The sequence below is a fragment of the Macaca nemestrina genome, chromosome 7, assembly GCF_043159975.1.
Source record: "Macaca nemestrina isolate mMacNem1 chromosome 7, mMacNem.hap1, whole genome shotgun sequence".
NCBI classification, from domain to species: domain Eukaryota; kingdom Metazoa; phylum Chordata; class Mammalia; order Primates; family Cercopithecidae; genus Macaca; species Macaca nemestrina.
In genome coordinates, this window is record NC_092131.1 from 160,748,600 (window position 1) to 160,774,873 (window position 26,274).

Here is a 26,274-nt window from a genome sequence, read left to right on the forward strand (position 1 = left end):
CTCACTGCAACCTCTGCCTACTGGGTTCAAGCAATTCTCCCTGTCTCAGCCTCCCAAGTAGCTGGGATTACAGGCTCCTGCCATCAAGTCTGGCTAATTTTTGTATTTTTAGTAGAGATGGGGTTTCACCATGTTGGCCAGGCTGGTCTCGAACCCCTGGTCTCAAGTGATCCGCCCACCTCAGCCTCCCAAAGTGCTAGGATTATAGGCGTGAGCCACCACACTCAGCCAACAGCATGTCTTAAATCATCACTAGTTGTGTGTTAATTGTCCATTAACTAAATATAAATGTTTTGCTAGCTAACAGGTAAACGTGAAAAACATTACTCACCTGATTCTCATTTTCTTTTCTTGCCTCATGTTTAACGTGGCCTTTCAAGGCTTTTAACAACTTGTCTGCCTGTAAGAGAGACCTTATTATTAGAGTCAAAAATCAAATAAACAAGGAAGATACGTTGAACATTTTTTGCTGTTCTTGTATTCATTAAATGTACTCTGGTCAGACCATAGGACTAGAACTTAGAAAGAATGGGTCTCTGCTAGATTAGACTTCAGCAAGTGTCTGCACAGGGCAGTTCTCAGATAAAAGATGTGATGTGTCTAATTGCTGAGATCTGAAGGATGAAAGGGAGAGCTGGACATAGAGAAACAGGTAGAGGAATGGCACAGCAAGGCAACAGTGAGGGTGTTTACAGAACTTAAGTTCAGTGTGGTTGGAGCATGGAGCTGGTGTGGGAGATAGTAGGAGACAACGTTGGGAAAGTGAGCAGGGCCCTGATGTTACCCGGCCTTACAAGCCTTTAAAGAGTATGAATTTTACCCTCCGAGAAAAGGGCAATCTCTGAAGAGCTTGCAGCAAGGCAGTGGGTAACCAATTTTGCATTACTCAGAATGATTACTCTACCTGAACAATGTGCAAGATGCATTTGATGGGGATGAGCCAGAGATGCTGTGGCCTGAACTAGAGTGGGGCTAAGGCAGTATGGATGAAGTCAAAACCTTCTTAGGAAGTGAAATCAGTGTGAACATGAGAGTTGAGGAAGAGGGAAACTTCGTTATGCCGAGGTTTCTGGCTTGGACAGCTGGTGAAGTGTGGTGTGGTCCCTAAGATGAGGAATGCCAAAGGTGACGGGGTCTTAGGGGGATGGTTATAGGTCTCTGTGGGGGGAAGGGAACACGGAGCTTCTCTTCCCAGCCTAGGAAAACTTCCCTTCTTGTTCTTTCCTGAAAGGAGAATGTTAATTTGATTGGTTACATTTTCCTGTGCTTTAAAAGTCAAGTTTGGTTGAGCGCAGTGGCTCATGCCTGTAATTCCAGCACTTTGGGAGGCTGAGGCAGGTGGATCATGAGGTCAGGGGTTTTAACCCCGCCTGGCCAACATGGGGAAACCCCATCCTAATAAAAATACAAAAATTAGCTGGGCATTGGTGGCGTGCACCTGTAGTCCCAGCTACTTGGGAGGCCAAGGCAGGAGAATTGCTTGAACCCAGGAGGCGAAGATTGCAGTGAGCTGAGGAGATCACGTCACTGCACTCTAGTCTGGGCGACAGAGCAAGACTCCATTTAAAAAAAAAAAAAAAAAAAAGTCAGGTTTTTTGGCTGGGTTCTCTTTTTCTTCCTCTTCTACCCAGCCATGCAGTTGAGGGCCTGAGCCATCCTTCTCAAGGTGGGCCCAGTCACCAGGCTTGGCTCTATTCTTCTCATGTCTTTTATCATGGGCCATGTGTCCAGTAAAGAATGGCAGAGATCTTGAAATTTGATTTGTACTCAAGCTTTTGCTTGTGGTGCAAGCCTGAGCCACATTCTCCAATCCACTTTACCAGAATGCTCTGCATCAAGACATTGGGCACCATTTCAGCTAGTAATAAAGTGGTACCTTATTTTCTACTTGTTTTTTCTCTGGGAAGGGGATGATTGGCAGGGCAGAATTCAGGCATTCTTGATTTTTCTAATACCTTCTTAATATACCTTCAAAATTTCACCAAACGTACAAAAATGCATGAAGCAAGGCACCTGCGGCAGAACCCAGTGAGGAGGGTGAATGATATGAGGTGGTGTTCAAGAGTTGTGCTGAAGGTGCAGATGTTAGTTATCAGCATATATTTGTGCATTCCTTCAACAAGCATTTATTGTGCTGGGCCCTGTTCCAGACACTACAGAGTGATGAATTAAACAGACAAGGTAATTGCCCTCCAGGATCTTCTAGCAGTGGTGAAACAGTCTGTTACTCAAGAAAGCTAGAAATGAATGATATGACATCAGGTATTATGATGCAAAAATAAAACTGGGCAACTGGGGTGGGGTGGGGATGCTACCTGAATTAGGATGGTTGGGAAAGGCCTCTCTGAGGTGGTGGCTTGAACTGAGATGTGAATGAGGAAAGAGGTAGGAGGTGAAGAGCACTTCAAGCAGAGTGAGCACCAAGAACAGGAGCCCTGAGATGGACCCATGAGTTGAAAGACAGAAATTGCTCTTATGGTAGAAGCATGGTGAACAGAGGTGTGTGGAGGGCAGGGAGATCAGAGAGGTGACCAGAGGCTGGGTCAAGTAGAGAGGTAAAGGCCACAGCAAAAATTATGAATTTCGGCCAGGTAGTGACTCATGCCTGTAATCCCAGCACTTTGGGAGGCTGAGGCGGGTAGGTCACCCAAGGTTAGGAGTTCAAGACCAGCCTGGCCAACAGGGTGAAACCCTGTCTCTGCAAAAAATATAAAAATAGCTGGGCATGGTGGCGGGCACCTGTAGTCTGAGCTACTCAGGAGGCTGAGGCGGGAGAATCCTTTGAACCCTGGAGGTGGAGGTTTCAGTGAGCCAGGATTGCACCACTATGCTCCAGCCTAGGTGACAAGAGCGAAATTCTTGTCTCAAAAAAAAAAAAAAATCAATTCCCCTAACTTGTTATTAGAAAAAAAAGTCAGGCCTATAGAAAAGTCAAAGTAGGCTGGGTGCGGTGGCTCATGCCTGTAATCCCAGCACTTTGGGAGGCTGAGGCAGTCAGATCACCTGAGTTCAGGAGTTCCAGACCAGCCTGAACAATATGAAGAAACCCTGTCTCTACTAAAAATACAAAATTAGCTGGGCGTGGTGATGCATGCCTGTAATCCCAGCTACTTAGGAGGCTGAGGCAGGAGAATTGCTTGAACCCAGGAGGCGGAGGTTGCGCGGTGAGCTGAGATCACGCCACTGAGCAAAACTCTGTCTCAAAAAAAAAAAAAAAAGTCGAAGTAGTGTAATAAACACTCATATTTCCCACCAAGATTCAACAATCATTTGCATTGTCTCATATTTGGTTTCTCTATATTAACATATATTTCTTGTGAAAGAATTTGAAAATGAGTTCCAGACATCATGATACTTCACCACTAAATATATCAGCCACACCTCCTAAAAATAAGAAGAGATTTTCCTACGTAACCTCTAATGCATTCATGTACTCAGGAAAAGCCTAATATCAACTAATATGTAGCCCGTAATGAAATGTCCTTCTCTCCAATTTTAGCTATTTTCTTTTTAAAAAAATTTCCCTCCAAATCAGGGTCAAACTAAGTTTCTCTCATTACACTGGAAAAAGTTTAGATTTTATTTTAAATGTGAGAGGAGTCACTGGAGGGCACTGATCAGAAAAAGACACATTCTAAGTTTTTTTTTTTTTTGGAGACAGAGTCTCGCTCTGTCACCCAGGCTGGAGTGCAGTGCCATGATCTTGGCTCACTGCAGCCTCCACCTCTTGGGTTCAGGGATTCTCGTGCCTCATCCTCCCGAGTAGTTGGGATTACAGGCACATGCCACCACGCCTGGCTAATTTTTGTATTTTTTTTTTTTTTTTAAAGTAGAGATGGGGTTTTGCCATGCTGGCCAGGCCAGTTTTGAACTCCTGGTCTCAAGTGATCCAACCACCACAGCCCCTCAAAGTGCTGGGAGTACAGGCATGAACCACTGTGCCTGGTTGCTCTCTCTTTTTTTTCTTTTCCCTAAGTTTCAAATATCACTCCAACTACCAAGAGAACACTACTGTGAGGTAAGAGTTGAGGCAGGAAGCCCAGTAGGGAGACTGAGGCAGTGGTCAAGAGATGAGAGTGCTGTGGCACAAGTTTGCAGCATTGGAGATGGTGCCCAGAGGTCAGACTTCAGGTCTATTTAGGAGGAGGTGCTGACAAGGATTGATGGCTGTGGGTGAAGGAGGGTGATCCAAACTGGGCCTGACCCATGTACTGAGAGGGGGAAGAGACTGTCAATACTTGGACCTGAACGTGTTGTTGAAAATGCACTTAAATACACGAGTCAGCATCCTAGGGGAGAGAGAGGTCCTACTGGAGATGTGGGTTTGGGAGGCATTAGCTTCTGGGTAAATTTTAACTTATGGGAGTGGCCGGATGCAGTGGCTCATCCCTGTAAACCCCACACTTTGGGAGGCCAAGGCAGGTGGAGCACTTGAGGTCAGGAGTTCAAAACCAGCCTGGCCAACATGGTGAAATCCTGTCTCTACTAAAAATACAAAAAAATTAGCTGGGCATGGTGGTGGGTACCTGTAATCCCAGCTACTCAGGTGGCTAAGGCAGGAGAATCGCTTGAACCTGGGAAGTGGAGGTTGCAGTGAGCCGAGATCGCGCTACTGCACTCCAGCCTGAGTGACTGAGCAAGATTGCATCTCAAAAAAAAAAAAAAAAAGAAAAAGAAAAAGAAAAAGAAAAAAAAATGGGGTGGATAAGATTACCCAGGGATAGAGCACAGTTAGAGAAAAAGAGAGAGGAAGAGAGCCCTGGGGGCACTCCACATTTAGAGATCTGGCAGATGAAGAACCAACCAAGGAAACCAGAAAGAAGTGCTAGTAAGGCAGGACAGAGTGAAATATCAAAGTCTAGAACAGAAAGTGGCTGGAGCAGAGGGGAATGTTCAATCATGCCAAATGCTACTGATAGGCCCAGGTGAGGGGAGAGAGGGAAACTTTGTAAGATGGTGACCTTGATACAAGCAATTTCAGTAGAAAAGAACAGAAAAATAGGGCAGTAGATGGAATGAGGACATGGGATCAGGAGAGGATTTTGGCTTTTTTATTTTTTTGAAAGATGGGTGATATTAAAACATGATTGCATGCCTTATGGCAAATAAGCTAGCAGAGTGGAGAAATTAATGCAGGAGAGAGGTTCTAATTGTAGGAATGTAGTCCTAGGGGAGGCAAGAGGGCCCAGGATCTTCAGCATAAATGGAAAGGTTGCTCTTAGACAGGCAAAGAAGCAGAGTATGCGCATGTAGATGCAGGGTGGCTAGAAGGTTTGGTGGTGCGGCCAAGACTAGGGGCTCATGCCTGTAATCCCAGCACTTTGGGAGGCAAAGGCGCAAGGATTGCTGAATTTCAGGAGTTGGAGACCAGACAGGGCAACATAGTCAGACCTCATCTCTACTAAAATTTAAAAACAATTGGCCAGGCAGGGTGGTCATGCCTGTAGTCCTAGCTACTCAGGGGGGCTGAGTTGGGAGGATTGCTTGAGCCCGGGAGGTTGAGGCTGCAGTGAGCCCTGATTATGCCACTGCACTTCAGAGAACTCCAGCCTGGCTGACGGAGCAAGACTCTGTCTCAAAAAAAAAAAAAAAAAAAGAAGAAGAAAAAAGAAAAGGAAAAAAGCAGGGGATTTGGTGGTTGAAGGATCAGGCAGTTTTCTATCGATTTCATCTACTTTCCCATGACCTATGTGGTAAAGTCATCAAAGGAGGGAAGGGAGCCAAGTTGAGTCAAGATGATAAAAAGTAATTATCTTCAAAAATAGGAAAGTTCATGACTAAGAAGAAAATGGGCCAGGTGTGGTGGCACGTGCCTGTAATTCCAGTTGCTTGGGAGGCTGAGGTGGGAGAATGCCTTGAGCCTGAGAGGTTGAGGCTGCAGTGAGCCCTGATTGTGCCACTGCAGCCTGGGCAACAGAGCGAGACTTTATCTCAAAAAAAAAAAAAGGAGAAAGATCAAATGCCCACATTAAGGTTTAGAGTTGCATATGTAAAATAAGTTCACTCAACAAAGTTAGGTGTTTTCTCCAGCTAGAGTTAGCTGCAGAGGTATAGGCAAAGATTAAACACATAGTTGGGTTTAATCAGGCTTGGGTTTTGCCAGGTGAGTATAGGGAGGTGCAAGGAAGTGGAAATAGTGCCAGAGTTTGTAATTTAAGCTGGTAAGAAAGGAAGTGAGGGCATGAGTGACAAAAGGACCAGTCGCCACAATAACATTAATAACTGGTTCCTTCAATTTGCTTTACCATTAAGAGAAGTCTCTCAAAAGAGCTAATATTATCTCTTATAAATTTATTTATTATTATTATTATTTTTTAGACAGAGTTTCGCTCTTGTTGCCCAGGCTGGAGTGCAATGGCATGATCTTGGCTCACTGCAGCGTCTGCCTCCCTGGGTTCAAGCAATTCTCCTGCCTCAGCCTCCCTAGTAGCTGGGATTACAGGTGCCCGTCACCACGCCCGGCTAATTTTTGTATTTTTAGTAGAGATGGGGTTTTGCCATGTTGGCCAGTTTGGTCTCAAACTCCTGACCTCAGGTGATACACCTGCCTCGGCCTCCCAAATGCTGGGATTACAGGCGCAAGCCACCATGCCCGGCCATAAATTTATTTTTAATAATATCATACTAGTAAAATTATCAAGATTTGATTAAACTGAAATAGTATTTACACTATTATACTAGTATATTTATACTAGTAAAATTTATTTAATTTATTTAAATTGTAGTGTTTCATTTTAATCAAATCTTGATAATTAGAGCAATTTATAAATTTTTTTGCTACGTACTAGAATTTCAAAAGGCAATTGACTTAATGAGCACCTGGGTTGTACCAAGAGTTTGTAATTTAAAACATCTTATTATGGAAAATTTCTACAAAAGTAGAGAGAATAGTGCAATCCCTCCATGTACCTATTAGCAGTTTCAGTAATTATTAACATTCTGCGTTCTTACTTCATCTAGTTTCCCTCTTTTTCCTTGAGTATTCTACAGCAAATTTTACAGGTATCGTAACATTTCACCTATAAATACTTGATATGGGCCAGGCGTGGTGGGTCACGCCTATAATCCCAGGGCTTTGGGAGGCCGTGGCCGGAGGATCGCTTGAGCCCAGGAGTTCAAGACCAGCCTGGGCAAGATGGGCAATCTCTACTAAAAATACACACACACACACACAGAGTCAGGCAGATAAAGGAGAAAGAAGGTGATCTGAGGCCAAAGGGTCAAAATGAGCAATGGGACAAAGACAGATAAAAGTTCCAAGTGTTCAGGGATGCAGCCGTGGATAAAAGATTCTAGCTAGGCAGCAAAAAAGCCTAAGGAATTTAGGCTGAGATATTAAGGCTTTGTTTACAAAGTATAGGGGAGCCACAAACCACTATAGCCCAGAAATATCCACAAGGAAAACCCTTTGGTCATTCAGCCCCAACAGGCACTTAGGCCCTGATTATTTTGTTTAAACAATTTAGGCCAGGCGTGGTGGCTCACGCCTGTAATCCCAGCACTTTGGGGGGCTGAGGCGGGCGTATCATGAGATCAGGAGTTCGAGACCAGCCTGACCAACATGGTGAACTCCAGTCTCTACTAAAAATACAAAAATTAGCCGGGCATGGTGACACGTGCCTGTAATCCCAGCTACTCAGGAGCCTGAGGCAGGAGAATCGCTTGAACTCGGGAGGTGGAGGTTGTGGTAAGCCGAGATTGCGCCACTGCACTCCAGACCGGGAAACAGAGTAAGAGTCTGTCTCAAAGAAAAAAAAAAAAAAGAAAAGAAAAACATTTGTGACGACTGATTTAGGCATTTATTCAGTGTCAGTATCATAGCCTGCAGGACAAACCTAGAGAGCATACAGCAGTATTATGTGGGAAGTCTCAACTATTACCAAAATATATAAAACCGCTATCCTACATTGAATCCCCAAATCTTCTAACATCTTGTTTTTTGTTTGTTTGTTTGTTTTTGTTTTGTTTGAGACTGAGTCTCGCTCTGTCACCGAGGTTGGAGTGCAGTGGGTGCGATCTTGGCTCACTGCCACCTTGGCTTCCCAGGTTCAGGCGATTCTCCTGCCTCAGCCTCCCGAGTAGCTGGGATCACAGGCGAGTAGCTGGGATCACAGGCGTGTGCCACCACGCCCGGCTAATTTTTTAATGGCCAGGGACCTCAGGTGATCCAACTACCTTGGCCTCCCAAAGTGTTGGGATTACAGGCATGAGTCACCGCGCCCGGCCAATTCCCCTAACATCTTGTAGCCTCGGAGTCAAAGACCTTACTGGTTTTGATAGATACCATCACCACAAAAGTCATCAATAAGCACATGAGTATACTAGATCAGGGCTGAGTTATAAAAATTTACCCAAGGAGGTGGTCCCCTAAAAGTCGATTTTTTCTTTCCCCCTGACAGGTCCATCAATAAAGTATCAAGAGATTATCGGCAATATTACAAATCACTGAAGTCTGTGTGGGGTTTTCTAGAAGCTGAGCCAATTATTTACTTAATTGTCTAACGATTAACGACACCCCTTCTGCTTTCTGGGCCTGCGTTTCGTAATCGATGCCCTGAGAGGTATAAAGTAATTTCAAAAAAAAAAAAAAACCACAAAAAACGAAAAACAACAAACCACCCCTCGGAACAGAGGCTTATCATGTGAGCACCCAGACAAGCCAGCTTCAAAATGAGGTGAAAACTACAGTTCCTCTTCCGTTTATCAGAGTTCTAACTGGGACCACCGTGAACCACATCTACTGCCCGAGGGGCAGGGACGGCTGCTTCAGTCCCCGGGCTTCCCGCTCGGTCCCTTCGCACCGCATCTCCCTGAGGCCGCTACTCCCGCCGCGCCCGCCCAGGGAACTGCCCCGCCAGCGTCGTACCCGCAGGTTGGCTCGGAGACCCAGACTCTTGGCTAAGTTCTGCAGGTCACTGTACTTGAGGGAGTCCAGCTCCTCTAGGGAGGGGATGATCATCGCGATTCAAAATCCCGGCGATACTCAGAAGATGGATCACCAAATCTCGTAAGCGAGGTTCAAATCCCTGGCGCCACTCTTAACTTTGACTAAGCAGAAATTTATAGACAGTTTAAATGAAGAATGCCGCGCTTCCATTGGTTGAAAATGCCTCAAAGGCGGGGTTTCTAACCCTGACCAATAGAAAGGCTGATTTCCCGTCCCAACAGTCGCGCGCTTTTCTCACACTTCACGAATACGCAGGCGCCGAAGGGCCTCTAAGGCCGGTTCAGGTAACGAGTGCGCGGACTGGGACTCCAGTGCTTGGATTGCCCACGATGTCCAATGAGGACGCAGGAGCTGTGCTTGGGGCGGGGCCTGGCGTGTATTCGAAACGACGGCGCCGGCTGAGAGAAGATGGCGGCTCAGCCGCGGCGGCATCGCTCCCCTTGTGCAACGCCGCCCCAGGGTGACTTTTGTGATGGCACTCAGAGGGCGATTGACGAAGCTTCTTTTACGACCTCCATGGAGTGGGATACACAGGTGGTGAAGGGGTCCTCGCCGCTCGGCCCCGCAGGGCTGGGGGCTGAGGAGCCGGCCGCCGTCTCGCAGCTGCCGTCTTGGCTGCAGCCTGAGAGGTGCGCTGTTTTCCAGTGCGCACAATGCCACGCCGTGCTCGCCGACTCGGTGCACCTCGCCTGGGACCTGTCGCGGTCCCTTGGGGCCGTGGTCTTCTCCAGTGAGTGCAGTGAGGCGTTCGGGAAAGGCAGAGGCTAGCCCGAGAGGTTGTTCCCGCCTTCTCCACCGGGTGGCAGAGAACCACCTGGGGAAGAAAACGGAATGAAAATTTGGAAGCACATAACTCCTTGGCCTGGGGATGGGGCAGGGAACTGGGGAGTCTCCTGACATTTATGGCGGGGATGAGTCTGTCTAGAGGAGAGATTTTCCATTTCAAGGCCCGCAGAGTATGAGTTCTGACCCGTGTTTGTGTTCCTAGGAGTTACAAATAACGTCGTTTTGGAAGCGCCCTTCCTAGTTGGCATTGAAGGTTCACTCAAAGGCAGGTACGTATTGATAATTACAGATTGGTCTCTAGTCCCTGACTTTATGAGACTGAGGAGCGTGGAACTGACATGTACTTGTTGAGCAAGTCTGTTGACAGCATTTCCTTTTTTTTTGTTGGTTTGATTTTTTTTTTTTTTGAGATGGAGCCTCACTCTGTTGCCCAGGCTGGAGTGCGGTGGCGCGATCTCGGCTCACTGCAAGCTCTGCCTCCCAGGTTCACACCATTCTGCCTCAGCCTCCCGAGTAGCTGGGAAGGCATGTGAAGTCATGCCAAATTGTGAATATGAAGAAAAAAATGGGGCCGGGCGCGGTGGCTCACGCTTGTAATCCCAGCTCTTTGGGAGGCTGAGGTGGGTGGATCACATGAGGTCAGGAGTTCAAGACCAACCTGACCAACATGGTGAACCCCCATCTCTACTAAAAATACAAAATTAGCCGGGCATGGTGGCACACACCTGTAATTCCAGCTCTTTGGGAGGCTGAGGCAGGAGAATCACTTGAACCCGGGAGGCAGAGGTTGCAGTGCACTGAGAACACACCATTGCACTCCAGCTTGGGCAATAAGAGCAAAACTCCATCAAACAAACAAATACATGGAAATTAAAAGTGCTACTCCAGTTATAAGCTGATATGGAGGAAGTTTGAGTGGTATGAGTAGAAGATCAAACCAGCCACAGCATTCCTTTAAACCAAAGCCTAATCCAGAACAAGGCCCTAACTCTCTTCAATTCTGTGAAGGCTGAGAGGTGAGGAAGCTGCAGAAGTTTGAAAGTAGCAAATGTTGGCTAGGTGCAATGGCTCATGCCTGTAACCCCAGCACTTTGGGAGGCCGAGGTGGGTGGATTGCTTGAACCCAGGAGTTTGAGACCAGCCTGGGCAACATGGTGAAATGCTGTCTCTACAAAATACAAAACAATTTAGCCGGATGTGGTGGTGCACACCTATAGTCCCAGCTGCTTGGGAGGCTGAGAAGGAAGGCTGGCTTGAGCCATAGAGGTCGAGGCTACAGTGGAGCTGTGATTGTGCCACCACACTCCAGCCGGGGTGACAGAGCAAGACTATCTAAAAAAAAAAAGAGGTTGGTTCTTGAGATTTAAGGAAAGAAACCTTCTCTATAACAAAAGTCCAAAGTGAAACAGCAAGTACTGATGCAGAAGCTGCAGAAAATGAAAGTGGGTACACTGAACAGATTTTCAGTGCAGATGAAACAGCCTTCTATTGGAAGAAGATGCCATCTCAGACTTTCATAGGTAGAAAGGAGAAGTATTACCTGGCTTGAAAGGAGCTGGTCACAGTGACTCACACGTGTAATCCCAGCACTTTGGGAGACCAAGGTGGGAGGATTGCTTGAGCATAGGAGTTCAAGACCAGCCTGGGCAACATAGCAAGAACCGATCTCTACAAAACATTTAAAAATTAGATGGGCATTATAGTGTGCACCTGTGGTCCAGCTAATTGGAAGGCTGAGGTGGGAGGATCACTTGAGTCTGGGATGTCAAGGCTGTAGTGAGCTGTGATGGTACCACTGTACTCCATCCAAAAAAAAGAAAAAAAAAAAGCTTCAAAGGACAGGCTTTCTCTCTTGTTAGGGGCCAATGCAGCTGATGACTTTAAGTTGAAGTCAATGCTCATTTACTGTTACTATCTATAGCTACTATAGATAGTTATTCCTCTGATGGATATGGGCAAAGTAAATTGAAAACCTTCTGGAAACCCAGCTAAATTTTGTATTTTTAGTAGAGACGGAGTTTCACCATGTTGACCAGGCTGTTCTCAAACTCCTGGTCTCAGGTGATCTGCCCGCCTCCCAAAATGCTCAGATTATAAGCGTGAGCCATTGCGCCCGGCCCAGTAAATTAATTTCCACTGAGACATTTGTTTATAAGTACTGTGCTTTGTCTGAACTAATTAATTCCTACGTGGAATTTCAAATTAATGACACTTTATTTCACAGTTTGCTTTTTGGTTACCTATATTCACAAGATTACTATATGTGTGGTGTGGGACTTCATTTACCAATAAACCTAATATATTTTGTTATTTGTTCTTTTTTAGTATTCATTGACATGAATATTTCTTTTTAGCTATGTGTTTTTTTTTTTTTTTTTCTTTTTTAAGATGGAGTTTTGCTCTTGTCGCCCAGGCTGGAGTGCAATGGCACAATCTCCGCTCACTGCAACCTCCGCCTCCCCGGTTCAAGCGATTCTCCTGCCTCACCCTCCTGAGTAGCTGGGATTACAGGCACCCACCACCATGCCTGGCTAATTTTTGTATTTTTAGTAGAGACAGGGTTTCACCATGTTAGCCAGGCTGGTCTTGAACTCCTGACCTCTGGTGATCCACCTGCCTTGGCCTCCCAAAGTGCTGGGATTACAGGGATAAGCCATCATGCCCGGGCTAGCTATGTGATTTTTATGTTGTATTTTGTTAATAGAATTCTGCTAGCCTGGGAAGTAAGACCCCATTTCTTCCAAAAAAAATTAGTAGGGCATGGTAGCATGCACCTGTAATCCCAGCTTTGGGAAGCTGAGGCAGGTGGATCAGTTGAGCCCAGGAATTCAAGGCTGCAGGGAGCTATGATTGTACCACTATGTTCTGACCTGGGCAACAGAACAAGAACCTGTCTTAAAAAAAAAAAAAAAAAAAAAAGGCCGGGCGCGGTGGCTCAAGCCTGTAATCCCAGCACTTTGGGAGGCCGAGACGGGCGGATCACGAGGTCAGGAGATCGAGACCATCCTGGGTAACACAGTGAAACCCCGTCTCTACTAAAAATACAAAAACTTAGCCGGGCGAGGTGGCAGGCGCCTGTAGTCCCAGCTACTCGGGAGGCTGAGGCAGGAGAATGGCGTGAACCCGGGAGGCGGAGCTTGCAGTGAGCTGAGATCCGGCCACTGCACTCCAGCCTGGGTGACAGAGCGAGACTCCGTCTCAAAAAAAAAAAAAAAAAAAAAAAATTCTTCATAGCATACTCTATATTAATATAATTAATTTTTCCTTTACCAAAGCACTTTAAAATTGCCTTTAGCACATGCATGATGAAATACTTTCTTAAAGTGCTTTTCTTTTAGAAAATTTTTTTGGCCGGGCGCGGTGGCTCACGCCTGTAATCCCAGCACTTTGGGAGGCCGAGGCGGGCGGATCACAAGGTCAGGAGATCGAGACCACGGTGAAACCCCGTCTCTACTAAAAATACAAAAAATTAGCCGGGCGCGGTGGCGGGCGCCTGTAGTCCCAGCTACTCAGGAGGCTGAGGCAGGAGAATGGCGTCAACCCAGGAGGCGGAGCTTGCAGTGAGCCGAGATCGCGCCACTGCACTCCAGCCTGGGCGACAGAGTGAGACTCCGTCTCAAAAAAAAAAAAAAAAAAAAAAAAAAAGAAATTTTTTTTATTTTATTTTGAGACGGAGTGTTGCTTTGTTGCCAAGGCTGGAGTGCAGTGGCACTATCTCGGTTCACTGCAAGCTCCGCCTCTTGGGTTCACACCATTCTCCTGCCTCAGCCTCCCGAGTAGCTGGGACTACAGGCGCCCGCCACCACACCTAGCTATTTTTTAATATTTTTAGTAGAGACAGGATTTCACCATGTTAGCCAGGATGGTCTTGATCTCCTGACCTCGTGATCTGCCAGCCTCAGCCTCCCAAAGTACTGGGATTACAAGCGTGAGCCACCGTGCCTGGGCTGTTTATTTATTTTTTAAGACGGGGTTTTACCATGTTGCCTAGGCTGATCTTGAATTCCTGGGCTCTAGCTATCTGCCCACTTTGGCCTCTGAAAGTGCTGCGATTACAGTAGGTGTGAACCACTGTGCCTGACCAAAATGTTCCTTTTTAATATTTAAATATGTCTTATATACCAGCAAATATGATGACTTGCTCAAGAATTGTAATGAGAACTAAAATCAACATCTGACTCTTCATCAGTAATCTTTTCAGTGGATAAGGAAAGCAAAATAGATGGCTTGCTAGGGTAATGGGATTCCTTTTTCTTTCTCTTTTAGTCTGGGCATTTTTTCATTAACTTTTTTTTATATATACAAAAGACAAATCTTTAGTTCTATGAACAGTTTGTTTAGTAAAGCCCCAGTCAACATGATTATTTTTTCAACAAATGTGAATTTATATAATGATAGCCATTTTACACGGTGATTTGTAGTTTTAAATGTTTTAGTATTAATCAGATTAGTTAGCTCTTTTTCTGTTTATTAGGGGTAAGTTACCTTTCTCTACTGAAGTGACAATTATACATCCATGACTGCTTTGACCAGAATATAAGAGGGTATCCGCAATCCAGCATGTAATTAAATTATAACGTGAGTTACCCTTTCTTGAATGTGATATTCTTTCAGTCTCATTCCTATTACAATACAATTTTCACCCTGACTTAGGTGTTAGGAATGCTTCAGAGACTAGTTATTTTTTATTTCTTGCATGATTTTTTTATTCTTTTTTTTTTTTTTTTTGAGACAGAGTCTCGCTCTGTCGCCCAGGCTGGAGTGCAGTGGCCCCATCTCAGCTCACTGCAAGCTCCGCCTCCCGGGTCTACGCCATTCTCCTGCCTCAGCCTCCCGAGTAGCTGGGACTACAGGCGCCCGCCACCTCACCCGGCTAGTTTTTTGTATTTTTTTTTTAGTAGAGACGGGGTTTCACCGTATTAGCCAGGCTGGTCTCGATCTCCTGACCTTGTGATCCGCCCGTCTCGGCCTCCCAAAGTGCTGGGATTACAGGCTTGAGCCACCGCGCCCGGCCGATTTTTTTATTCTTACCCATATTCTGTTTTTCCCTACTCCTAGTACTTACAACCTTTTATTCTGTGGTTCCTGTGGGATTCCCATTGGTTTCCATCTGTATTCTACCCATGCTGCCCTGGCTGCCTTGAGAGGTCACTTCTGCCTTTCCAGTGACAAAATGGTGTGGTGAGTAGACTTAGATATTGATCATCAAATACACTTATTTATTTATTTATTTATTTATTTATTTATTTATTTAGAGACAAAGTCCATCAAATAAATTTTAAAAGATTTTTCAGGAAAGAGAAAGTGGGCTGAGCACAGTGGCTCATGCCTGTAATTCCAGCACTTTGGGAAGCTGAGGCGGGTGGATCACTTGAGGTCAGGAGTTGGAGACCAGCCTGGCCAACATGGTGAAACCCGTCTCTACTAAAAATACAAAAATTAGCCAGGTGTGGTAGACACCTGTAATCCCAGCTGCTTAGGAGGCCGAGGCATGAGAATTGTTGGAACCTGGGAGGCGGAGGCTGCTGTGAGCCGAGATTGTGCCACTGCACTCCAGCCTGAGAGACAGAGTGAGATTCTGTCCAACTACTTGGGAGGCTGAGGCAGGAGAATTGCTTCAACCTGAAAGGTGGAGGTTGCACCGTGAGCTGAGATCGTGCCACTATACCCCAGCCTGGGTGACAGAGCAAGACTCTGCCTCAAAAAAAAAAAAAAAAAAAAAAGACAAAGCGTTTGTACCAAAGAAGATGCTAAAGTCAGGCACTGTCTTTGACAAAAAGATAGCAGTGGGCCAAGTGTGATGGCTTACGCCTGTAATGCCAGTGCTTTGTGAGGCCAAGGTGGGAGGACTGCTTAAGGGCAGGAGTTCAAGACCTCCATGGGCAATATAGTGAGACCCCTATTTTTTTATACAAAATAAAAAAAAATTAGCTGGATGTGGTGGTGGCCTGCCCCTGTAGTCCCAGTTACTTGGGAGGCTGAGGTGGGAGGATCACATGAGCCCAAGAGTTCAAGGTTACAGTTTGCTGTGATCACACCACTGCATTCCATTTTGGGTGACAAAATGAGACTCCATCTCTTAAAAAAAATAAAAAGATAGCAGTGGGACCAAAATATAATCTTATAACATTATGATTATCTTCCATGTCTTCTTATACCACATCTTAAGAAGCATCCATGGAAGAATTCAGAGGGTAGTCTTTCATTAAATAAACTTTTTGCCAGATGTGGTGGTGTGTGCCTATAATTCTAGTTACCCAGGAGGCTGAGGCAGGAGGATCCCTTGAATCTTGAAGGTGTTTGAGATCAGCCTAGGCAACATAGTGAAGCCTCCTATCTCAAACTGCCCCCTTAAAAAAAATAAATAAATAAAAAGAACATTGTATGACCAGGCGCAGTGGCTCACGCCTGTAATCCCAGCACTTTGGGAGGCCAAGGTCGGGGGTTCATCTGAGGTCAGGAGTTCGAGACCAGCTTGGCCAACATAGTGAAACCCCATCTCCTTTAAAAATACAAAAATAAGCCAAGTGTGGTGGTGCCCGCCTGTGGTCCCAGCTACTTGGGAGGTGAGGCAGGAGAATTGCTTGAACCCAGGAGGTGGAGGTTGCAGTGAGCCAAGATCGAGTCACTGCACTTCAGCCTGGGTGACAGAGTGAGACTCCGTCTCAGAAAAAATAAAAATAAATAAATAAAAGATAAAAAGATCATTCTAGAAAATAAGCTTTTGCAAAATAATGTTGTAGTAGATACCTTTTGGATTTGTGCCCAGCCTCTGTCTCCCTCTAATGGGGGGGCCTTGTATATTTATATCATGTGTGATTCCCACTCCCAGGTACTGGATCAAGAATGAATACCTGGCCAGGCATGGTGGGTCATGCCTGTAATGTCAGCGCTTTGGAAGACTGAGTTGGAGGATTGTTTGAGCTTAGGAGTTTGAGAATAGCCTAGGCAACATAGCAAGACTCTGTCTCTACAAAAAATTTAAACTATTAGCTGTGTGTGGTGGTGTATGCCTGTAGTCCTAGCTACTCAGGAGGCTAAGGTAGGAGGATAGCTACAGCCCAGGAATTCAAGGTTACAGTGAGCTATGATTGTGTCACTGTATTCTAGCATGCGGAGCAGAGCAAGACCCTGTCTCTTAGAAAAGAAAAACGGTGCTGGGCATGGTAGCTTATGCCAGTAATTCCAGCACTTTGGGAGGCTGAGGCGGGCAGATCATGAGGTCAGGAGATCGAGACCATCCTGGTCAACATGGGGAAACCCCGTCTCTACTAAAAAATACAAAAAAATTAGCTGGGTGTGGTGGCGTGTGCCTGTAATCCCAGCTACTTGAGAGGCTGAGGCAGGATAATCACTTGAACCAGGGAGTCAGAGGTTGCAGTGAGCCGAGATTGCACCACTGCACTCCAGCCTGGCAACAGAGCGAGACTCTGTCTCAAAAAAAAAAAAAAAAAAAAAAAAAAGAGAAAAATGGATACCCGATCCAAACTAAGCCAACCAGTTTTCTACCCTAGGAATTTGAAATAGGGCCCAGAAATACCAGTTACGTGTAGATGGTACTAGTGTTGAAGTTGGGAAGTGAAAGCTGTATGTATGGGGTAGCTATTTCCTATATGATGCATGTAGCTGCTGAGAAATCTTCTCTGCAGTAAAACATGAAGCAGACAGAGAAAAGTAAAAATAATGATCATGTAGCCTCATAGCATCAGAAAAACTACCCTACTGGCTATCCTTTCTCATGAATTACATTGGCTATTGCATTATTTTCCTAACAAATTACACTTTTAAGCTTTTCTACATATTACAAGAAACTGAAACATCCTTCGAAGTCTTTCCTTGACCATTAAAAAACAAAAACAAAAACAAAACAAGCATTGACAACCCAGTTTATGTAGGCATTATGCTTATATCACTGAGTTCTTAGTATAGTCTAAGAAACCTAGGGCTCAAAGAGGTGGAAGAGCTGAGATTTGAGCACATCTTAACTCAAATGCTTATTTTTCATAAAACTAAAAGGTTTCCTTTCTCTCGTTTGTTTCTTTTTTTTTTTTCTTGAGATGGAGTCCTGCTCTGTCGCCCAGGCTGGAGTACAGTGGCGCGATCTTGGCTCACTGCAAGCTTCATCCCCTGGGTTCGTGCCATTCTCCTATTTTCCTGCCTCAGCCTCCCAAGTAGCTTGGACTACAGTTGCCCGCCACCACGAGTGGCTAATTTTTTGTATTTTTAATAGAGACAGGGTGTCACCGTGTTAGCCAGGATGGTCTCGACCTACTGACCTCGTGATCCGCCCGCTCTGTCCTCCCAAAGTGCTGGGATTACAGGTGTGAGCCCCCACGCCCAGCTGCTTTTCTCATTTCTTATGCTTAGATAGATGTTTCTAGCTGAGTTATGGTTGACTAAACAATAAAACTTATTAGCAAAGCCAGTCCTTTACCATGGGTTGTTCACTGTGCATTAGGTATACCATTTGATCTTCATTGCAAATTTCCAACACAAAATATATATCTGAGATGGATTGATCATTTATTCTTCTTTTATTTTTTAAAGATGGAGTCTCACTCTGTCACCCAGGCTGGAAGTACAATGGCATGATCTTAGCTTACTGCAACCTCCGCCTCCTGGGTTCAAGCAATTCTCCTGCCTGGGCTTCCCAAAATGTTAAGATTACAGGCATTAGCCACCATGCCCAGCCTCAATTTCTAGATTCTTAAGCAATTTCTATTTAGAATTAACTTTAAAGCAGGAAAAAAAAAAAAAACCTGTAAATGTGTGCTGTTAGTAATCCCACATCTTTTCTAGAAATCAGTACAAAAGTAAATGTTCTAGAGGAGCAATAATTGCATTTTTGCTAGGGTAGTAAGCTTTTAGTAACATATTTTTAACATAAATTTGAAAAAGCATTATGAGATTTTGGTTAATTTCTTAATATTTAAAATGAGTTGGATAAAAGGTCAGGACATTCTTTTCAATTAAATAGAAATTTTGGCCTTTTCCTTCTTGGATTCAGGATGGCTGCTGCAATTACAGTCATTACATCTATTGATGATAGCATTCTAAACATGAAGGAAAAGGATATGGAGAGTATGGGAACACAAGAAAATTCCCCCTTTTCATCAGCATAAATTTTCTTTCTTTTTTTTTTTTTGAGACAGAGTCTTGCTCTGTCACCCAGGGTGGAGCACAGTGGTGCGATCTCAGCTCATTGCATCCTCTGCCTCCCAAGTTCAAGTGGTTCTTTTGCCTTGCCTCCCAAGTATTTCGGACCACAGACGCACTCCTCTACGCCCGGCTAATTTTTGTCTTTTTAGTAGAGATGGAGTTTTACCATGTTTGCCAGGCTGGTCTCAAACTCCTGACCTCAGGTGATCTGCCCACCTTGGCCTCTCATAGTGCTGGGATTACACTCATGAGCCACAGCGCCCTGCCGGCATAAATTTTCTTAATCTTTTTTTTTTTTTTTTTTGAGACATGGTCTGTCTGTCACACAGGCTGGAGCTATCATGGTTCACTGCAGCCTCAACCTCTTGGGTTCAGGTGATCCTCCCAACTCAGCCTCCCAAGTAGCTGGGACTATAAGCATGCCACCACATCTGGCTAATTTTTGTATTTTTTGTAGAGATGGGGTTTCACTTATACGAGGCACGGTGGCTCATGCTTGTAATCCCAGCACTTTGGGAGGCTGAGGCAGGCGGCGGACCACCTGAAGTCAGGAGTTCAAGACCAGCCTGTCCAATATGGTGAAAACCTGCCTCTGCTAAAAATACAAAAATTAGCTGGGCATGGTGGTGGGTACCTGTAATCCCACCTACTTGGGAGGCTTCGGCAGGAGAATTGCTTGAACCTGGAAGGCAGAGGTTGCAGTGAGCTGAGATCACGCCATTGCACTCCAGCCTGAGCGACAGAGTGAGACTCCCTCTCAAAAAAAAAAAAAAAAGGAAAGGAAAGGAAAGAAAAAGAGATGGGGTTTCGCTGTGTTGCCCAGGCTGGTCTTGAATTTCTGGTCTCAAGCCATCTGCCTGCCTCAGTGTCCCAAAGTGCTGGGATAATAGGTGTAAGCCAGTATACCCAACCAATTTTCTTATCCTTGTTGGCCAGAACTATGTCACATGATCACTTTATTTGAGAAAGCAAATATGTAACAGGAGGCTCGTGGCAAAAATCTGGATTCTGTTGGCAATAAAGAAGTGAGGAAGGCTGGGCTTGGTGGCTCATGCCTATAATCCCAGCACTTTGGGAGGCTGAGGCGGGGGGGATCACCTGAGGTCAGGAGTTCGAGACCAACCTGGCCAACATGGTGAAACACCGTCTCTACTAAAAATACAAAAATTAACTGGGCGTGGTGGCGCAAGCCTATAATCCCAGCTACTTGGGAGGCTAAGGCAGGAGAGTCGTTTGAACCCGGGAGGCAGAGGTTGCAGTGAGCTGAGATCGTGCCACTGCACACTAGTCTGGGCAACAGAGTGAGACTCCATCTCAAAAAAAAAAAAAAAGTGGGGAATAGCTACTGGGAATAGGTGACCAACACTTTGTCTCACACTGGGATTACTTTCCTTCAAACTGTGCTACAGGATCCCACTGATGAAGTGTAAAACTTATAATCATCATAATTATTCATATGAGCCTGGTTTTTGTCTTTAGTTTACCATGAGATAATTTTGTCTCTGGTAGGATGAGGCAGAGATCCTCTCCGATTTGTTTATTTTTGAATTTGTTTTTCCAAGGAAATGCAGTCATCCTTCAGTATCCGTGGTTTGAGGACCCCACCAGATACCAAAATCCATGGACACTCAAGTTTCTGATATTAAATGGTATAATATTTGCATATTACTTTTGGATATCCTCCTTTTTAAAGTATAAAAGTACATATTTTATACTTTAAAATAATCTCCAGATTACTTATGACAGCTAATGTAAATGCTATGTACATTACAAGTATGCATAGGAAATTTACAAAGTTGTTGTATTGTTAAGGGAATGATGACAAGAAAAAGTCTGTACCTGTTCAATACAGACACAATCCAGTTTTTTTCCCCAAATATTTTTAGTCTGTGGTTGTTTGAATCCGATGCTGTACCCGTGGATATAGTGGGCCCACTGTAACATCATGAGTTTTGAAGTGAAAATCAGTAAGAAGGCTTTTTTTGACACACATTTTCTTTAGAAGGCAAGTTTGGTTCATTTATAATCTTAACCATGGTATGACACTAATATTTTCTCTTTTTTCCTATCTAGCTATCTCTTAAAAACAAAAGCCATAGTAAATGCATCAGAGATGGATATTCACAATGTATCTCTATCAGAAAAGATTGCAGAGGTAAAATTTCATGATGGTTGTATGCTTTTTTAAAATACAGACAACTCTTGATAACTTCTACCAATGGACTTGGGGATGATGAAATAGTATGATGCTCAGTAATCCTTTATACTTGGTTTGACCTTCCCTATCGAATTTGTAACGAAAAGCAAAATACTAAAACCACACTGTAAGGTGTAGTTCAGGAAGAAAGGAAAAGCTGCTCAACTGCTGCACTCCTGTGTTCTCCTTTGTGCTGGGAATGGATATCATCATCTTGCCATAGAGCTGTCTTCCTTGCAAACACCTTGTAATTGCTCAACTGTCTCAGTTGTAAGAGTGAAGAAACAGTTATTAAGAATTCTTGGTCGGGCGTGGTGGCTCACGCCTGTAATCCCAGCACTTTGGGAGGCCAAGGTGAGCAGATCGTGAGGTCAGGAGATTGAGACCATGCTGGCTAATACAGTGAAACCCCATCTCTATTAAAAATACAAAAAATTAGCCTGGCGTGATGGCACATGCCTGTAGTCCCAGCTACTTGGGAGGTGGAGGCAGGAGAATCGCTTGAACTGGGAGGTGGAGGTTGCAGTGAGCCAAGATCACGTCACTGCACTCAAGCCTGGGCAACAGAGTGAGATTCGTCTCAAAAAAAAAAAAAATTTAGCCGGGCATGGTGGCAGGCACCTGTAATCCTAGCTACTCAGGAGGCTGAGGCAGGAGAATCACTTGAACCTGGGTGGGCGGAGGTTGCAGTGAGCCGAGATTACGCCACTGCACTCCAGCCTGGGCGACAGAGACTCCGTCTCAAAAAAAAAGAATTCTTGGCCGGACACCACGGCTCATGCCTGTAATCCCAGCTCTTTGGGAGGCTGAGGCGGACAGATAATCTGAGATCAGGAGTTCGAGACCAGCCTTACCAACATGGAGAAATACCATCTCTACTAAATATACAAAATTAGCCAGGCGTGGTGGCACATGCCTGTAATCCCAGCTACTGGGGAGAGGCTGAGACAGGAGAAGCGCTTGAACCCCAGAGGCAGAGGTTGCGGTGAGGCGAGACTGTGCCATTGCACTATAGCCTGAGCTACAAAAGTGAATATCCGTCTCAAAAACAAAAACAAGCTGGGTGTGGTGGCTCACGCCTATAATCCCAGCACTTTGGGAGGCTGAGGCGGGCAGATCACCTGAGGTCAGGAGTTCGAGACCAGCCTGAGCAACATGGAGAAACCCTGTCTCTACTAAAAATACAAAATTAGCCTGGCGTGTTGGCACATGCCTGTAATCCCAGCTATTCAGGAGGCTGAGGCAGGAGAATCACTTGGACCTGGGAGGCAGAGGTTATGGTGAGCCAAGATCTCACCATTGAGAGCGAAACTCCATCTGAAAAAAACTAACGACAAAACAATTCTTACTGGCCGGGCGCGGTGGCTCACACCTGTAATCCCAGCACTTTGAGAAGGCAAGGTGGGTGGATCCACGAGGTCAGGAGTTCAAGACCAGCCTGGCCAAGATGGTGAAACCTCGTCTCTACTAAAACTACAAAAATTAGCCAGGCGCAGTGGCAGGCACCTGTAATCCCAGCCCTGCTACTCGAGAGGCTGAAGCAGGAGAATCGCTTGGACCCGGGCGGCAGAGGTTGCAGTAAGCCAAGATCACGCCACTGCACTCTAGCCTAGGTGACAGTGAGAATCTGTCTCAAAAATAATAATAATTGGTATGGGAAATGACTTTGGAATGGCAGTATCAGGAGTTTCATGGATAGGATCCAGGAAGAATATTATAAAGGAAACAGCCGGGCGCGGTGGCTCACACCTGTAATCCCAGCACTCTGGGAGGCCGAGGCGGGCGGATCATGAGGTCAGGAGATTGAGACCATCCTGGCTAACACGGTGAAACCCCGTCTCTACTAAAAATGCAAAAAATTAGCCGGGCATGGCAGCCGGCGCCTGTAGTCCCAGCTACTTGGGAGGCTGAGGCAGGAGAATGGCGTGAACCCGGGAGGCAGAGCTTGCAGTGAGCTGAGATCCGGCCACTGCACTCCAGCCTGGGCGACAGAGCGAGACTCCGCCTCAACAACAACAAAAAAATAAATTAAAAAAAATAAAGGAAACAACCATCTTAAGTCTCTGGAAATTTTTGTCAAGGTATATGGCAAATAGAGAAACATTTATTTAGTTTTGAGACAGAATCTTACTCTGCCTTCCAGCTGGAATGCAGTGGCATAGTCTCAGGTCACTGCAACCCCCACGCCTCCCAGGTTCAAGCAATTCTCCCACCTCAGCCTCCTGAGTAGCTGGGCCTACAGGTGCGCACCACCATGCCCGGCTAATTTTTGTATTTTTTAGTAGAGATGGGGTTTCACCATCTCTACTAAAAATGTTGGCTAGGCTGTTCTCGAACTCCCGACCTCAGGTGATCCTACCAAAATGCTGGGATTACAGGTGTGAGTGCCAGGTTCAAGTGCTTCTCCTGCCTCAGCCTCCCCAGTAGCTGGGAACCCAGTTGCCCTTGCCCCCAGCTTGCTTGTAGGGTGGAAATCCCATGCTGGGAGGGGCAAATGGAGATTATCAGAAGCCACTGCTCTTGCCCTGCTGAGTAACACCACTTAATTTTGTTCTAAATATAGCTGTTCTAAGGTGTAAGAACTTTTAAAAATTATCTAATTGCAACAGTTGTCTGTTCTAAACCTAATAACCAGAGTTAACTTTGCAGACCATTAGTAGAATATTAAAATCAGAGAGGCATTTGTTACTGTTAACAAAGGGTTAAAAGAAAAGCTAAATTCTCACCACTGGAAAAGAAGACTCTCCATAAAGCTCTGTGACCACATGTTATTCATCTTCACAGTAGCAGGGCTGCTCAGCAATGTTTTGTCTTTTTTTCCATGAAACTTTACATCTGAGGATCTTTTGTTTCTTGTTTGGTTTTTTGTTTTTTGTTTTTTGTTTTTGAGACGGTGTCTTGCTCCGTCGCCCAGGCTGGAGTGCAGTGGCACAATCTCAGCTCACTGCAAGCTCCACCTCCCGGGTTCACGCCATTCTCCTGCCTCAGCCTCCTGAGTAGCTGGGACTACAGGCGCCCGCCACTGCGCCCAGCTAATTTTGTTTTTGTATTTTTGGTAGAGACGGGGTTTCACTGTGTTAGCCACAATGGTCTGTATCTCCTGACCTCGTGATCCGCCCAACTCAGCCTCCCAAAGTGCTGGGACTACAGGCGTGAGCCACCGCGCCCGGCCACATCTGAGGATCTTATTTTGCACTAGGTTTTTGTGTAAAGTTCTAGAATTAGAAGAAATTTATTCCTCAAATGCATTTACACATCGCCAGCTCCCAATTACTAGATATAAACTAGCTTAAATTTGAAATGGTGTTTATGACCAGCAAATTGATAGTTAAGCTTAAGATGCCCAGATACCCAGCTGGGTGTGGTGGCTCATATCTGTCATTCCAGCACTTTGGGAGGCCAAGGCAGGAGGATCACTGATGGCCAGGAGTTCAACATCAGCCTGGGCAACAAAGCAAGACCCCATCTCTACAAAGAAAATTTAAAACACATGACTGTAGTCCTAGCTAATCGGGAGGCTGAAGTAGGAGGATCACTTGAGCCCAGGAGCTTGAGGCTGCAGTGAGCTATGATTGTGCCACTGTACTCTAGCTCAGGCAACAGAGTGAGACCCTGTCTCTTAAAATAAATAAAAATTAAAAAAGAAGCCCTGATATGTATATATGTCTATTTTTCTTCCTAGCTGAAAGAGAAGATAGTGCTAACGCACACTCGCTTAAAATCACTAATGAAGATTCTGAGTGAAGTGACTCCTGACCAGTCCAAGCCAGAAAACTGATCTTGTACCAAAGCTTGAGTGTCAGGTTCAGGCTTTATTGCTGTCTTCAACAACAGGTGCTGTTTAGTCATTTCTCAGAAAGACTGGCTTTGGGAAATGCAGTTTCTATCTGCCATTAGGCTGATTGTCCAAATGATTTGTGAAGCTGTTTTTAGAAGATGAGAAACTAAGGATTCTTCTGTTTTATAGCTATTTGCCTTAAGAACTTAGATTCTGATTGAATTCATAATACTTATTTCTGAAGATGTCTTTGACTGTAAATTTAGGAATTAAGATGCAAAGTCCCATGTGTCCTCTGATCTAAAGTTGCATGGTTGGTCTGAAAATAGAGTTGGGCTTAATGTTGAGTTCTAGTACTCCTGAATGGCGCAGTTGTTATGAATATTAATAAATCATTTTTTAACTTATTTAAAATACAGATCATAATATTCTATAGGTAATGTTTAATAAACTGCCTGAATAATATACAATTTGTCTCTTTTTTGGTTGTAAACTGAGGTTAACAGAGGAATAATGAAAGGAATGATAAAACATCAGTCACCAAAGTACTGTTTTCTCTAATTTTGTTTTATGTAGCACTTCGAGTAACTTATCAAAATATTAATTTAATAAATATTTATAAAGTATTAGGCTAGGTGCTGGGGATAAAAGGTAAGCAAAAACAGACACACTGTTATCCTTAGAGTTTATAATCTAGTCAGAGACAGACATTCAAATAATCACATGAAAATATGTAAAATTACAGGCCTGGTGCGGTGGCTCCCATCTGTAATTCCAGCATTTTCAGAGGCCGAGGCGGGTGGATCACTTGAGTTCAGGAGTTCAAGACCAGCCTAGCCAACGTGGTGAAACCTTGTCTCTACTAAAAATACAAAAATTAGAAAAATTAGCCAAGCATGGTGATGTGCACCTGTAATCCCAGCTACTCAGGAAGCTGAGGCAGGAGAATTGCTTGAACCCAGCAGGTGGAGGCTGCAGCGAGCTGAGATCGTGCCACTTGCACTCCAGCCTGGGGGACAGAGTGAGACTCCATCTTTTTTTTTTTTTGAGACGGAGTCTCGCTCTGTCGCCCAGGCTGGAGTGCAGTGGCCGGATCTCAGCTCACTGCAAGCTCCGCCTCCCAGGTTTACGCCATTCTCCTGCCTCAGCCTCCCGAGTAGGTGGGACTACAGGCGCCCGCCACCTCGCCCGGCTTTTTTTTTGTATGTTTTAGTAGAGACAGGGTTTCACCGTGTTAGCCAGGATGGTCTTGATCTTCTGACCTCGTGATCCGCCCGTCTCGGCCTCCCAAAGTGCTGGGATTACAGGCTTGAGCCACTGCGCCCGACCAAGACTCCATCTTAAAAAAAAAAAAAAAAAAGATACATAACATTATGACTCTAGTAAGGGTTTTAAAGTAAGGGAACA

The 26,274-nt window shown here is 45.1% G+C and overlaps 2 protein-coding genes across 12 annotated transcripts in view; one reads left to right on the forward strand and one right to left on the reverse strand.

Moving 5' to 3' along the window:
* The window catches only part of LOC105493181 (nucleolar and spindle associated protein 1), a 49,553-nt gene extending 40,315 nt beyond the window's left edge, over positions 1-9,238 (reverse strand). For all 10 annotated transcript variants that reach the window (XM_071067071.1, XM_071067070.1, XM_071067069.1 and 7 more), the window contains exons 1-2: positions 8,867-9,238; positions 332-400 (exon numbers count right to left, since the gene is read on the reverse strand). In XM_071067071.1, coding sequence (XP_070923172.1) covers positions 332-400; positions 8,867-8,959 — 162 coding nt within the window. In that variant the 5' untranslated portion in view covers positions 8,960-9,238. The remainder of the gene's footprint in view (positions 1-331; positions 401-8,866) is intronic.
* On the forward strand, positions 9,239-25,333 carry LOC105491990 (Opa interacting protein 5). Of its 2 annotated transcripts, XM_071067072.1 has the most exons (5): positions 9,239-9,677; positions 9,936-10,002; positions 14,792-14,914; positions 20,966-21,047; positions 24,772-25,333. In XM_071067072.1, exons 1-5 carry the CDS (start codon positions 9,356-9,358, stop codon positions 24,865-24,867), a joined length of 690 nt encoding a protein of 229 aa, XP_070923173.1. In that variant the 5' UTR covers positions 9,239-9,355; the 3' UTR covers positions 24,868-25,333. The 2 variants fall into 2 exon arrangements, with proteins under 2 accessions (XP_070923173.1, XP_011757130.2); XM_011758828.3 differs by lacking the exon at positions 14,792-14,914.
* Positions 25,334-26,274: the final 941 nt, after the last annotated feature.

What these genes read in the sequence shown, in the direction of transcription:
- LOC105491990 (XM_071067072.1), top strand. Translation starts at nt 9,356, where the DNA reads ATGGCGGCTCAGCCGCGGCGGCATCGCTCCCCTTGTGCAACGCCGCCC. An exon ending in TGGGGCCGTGGTCTTCTCCA is followed by an intron (nt 9,678 to 9,935) that starts GTGAGTGCAGTG and finishes TTGTGTTCCTAG; the next exon opens with GAGTTACAAATAACGTCGTT. An exon ending in GAAGGTTCACTCAAAGGCAG is followed by an intron (nt 10,003 to 14,791) that starts GTACGTATTGAT and finishes CCCTACTCCTAG; the next exon opens with TACTTACAACCTTTTATTCT.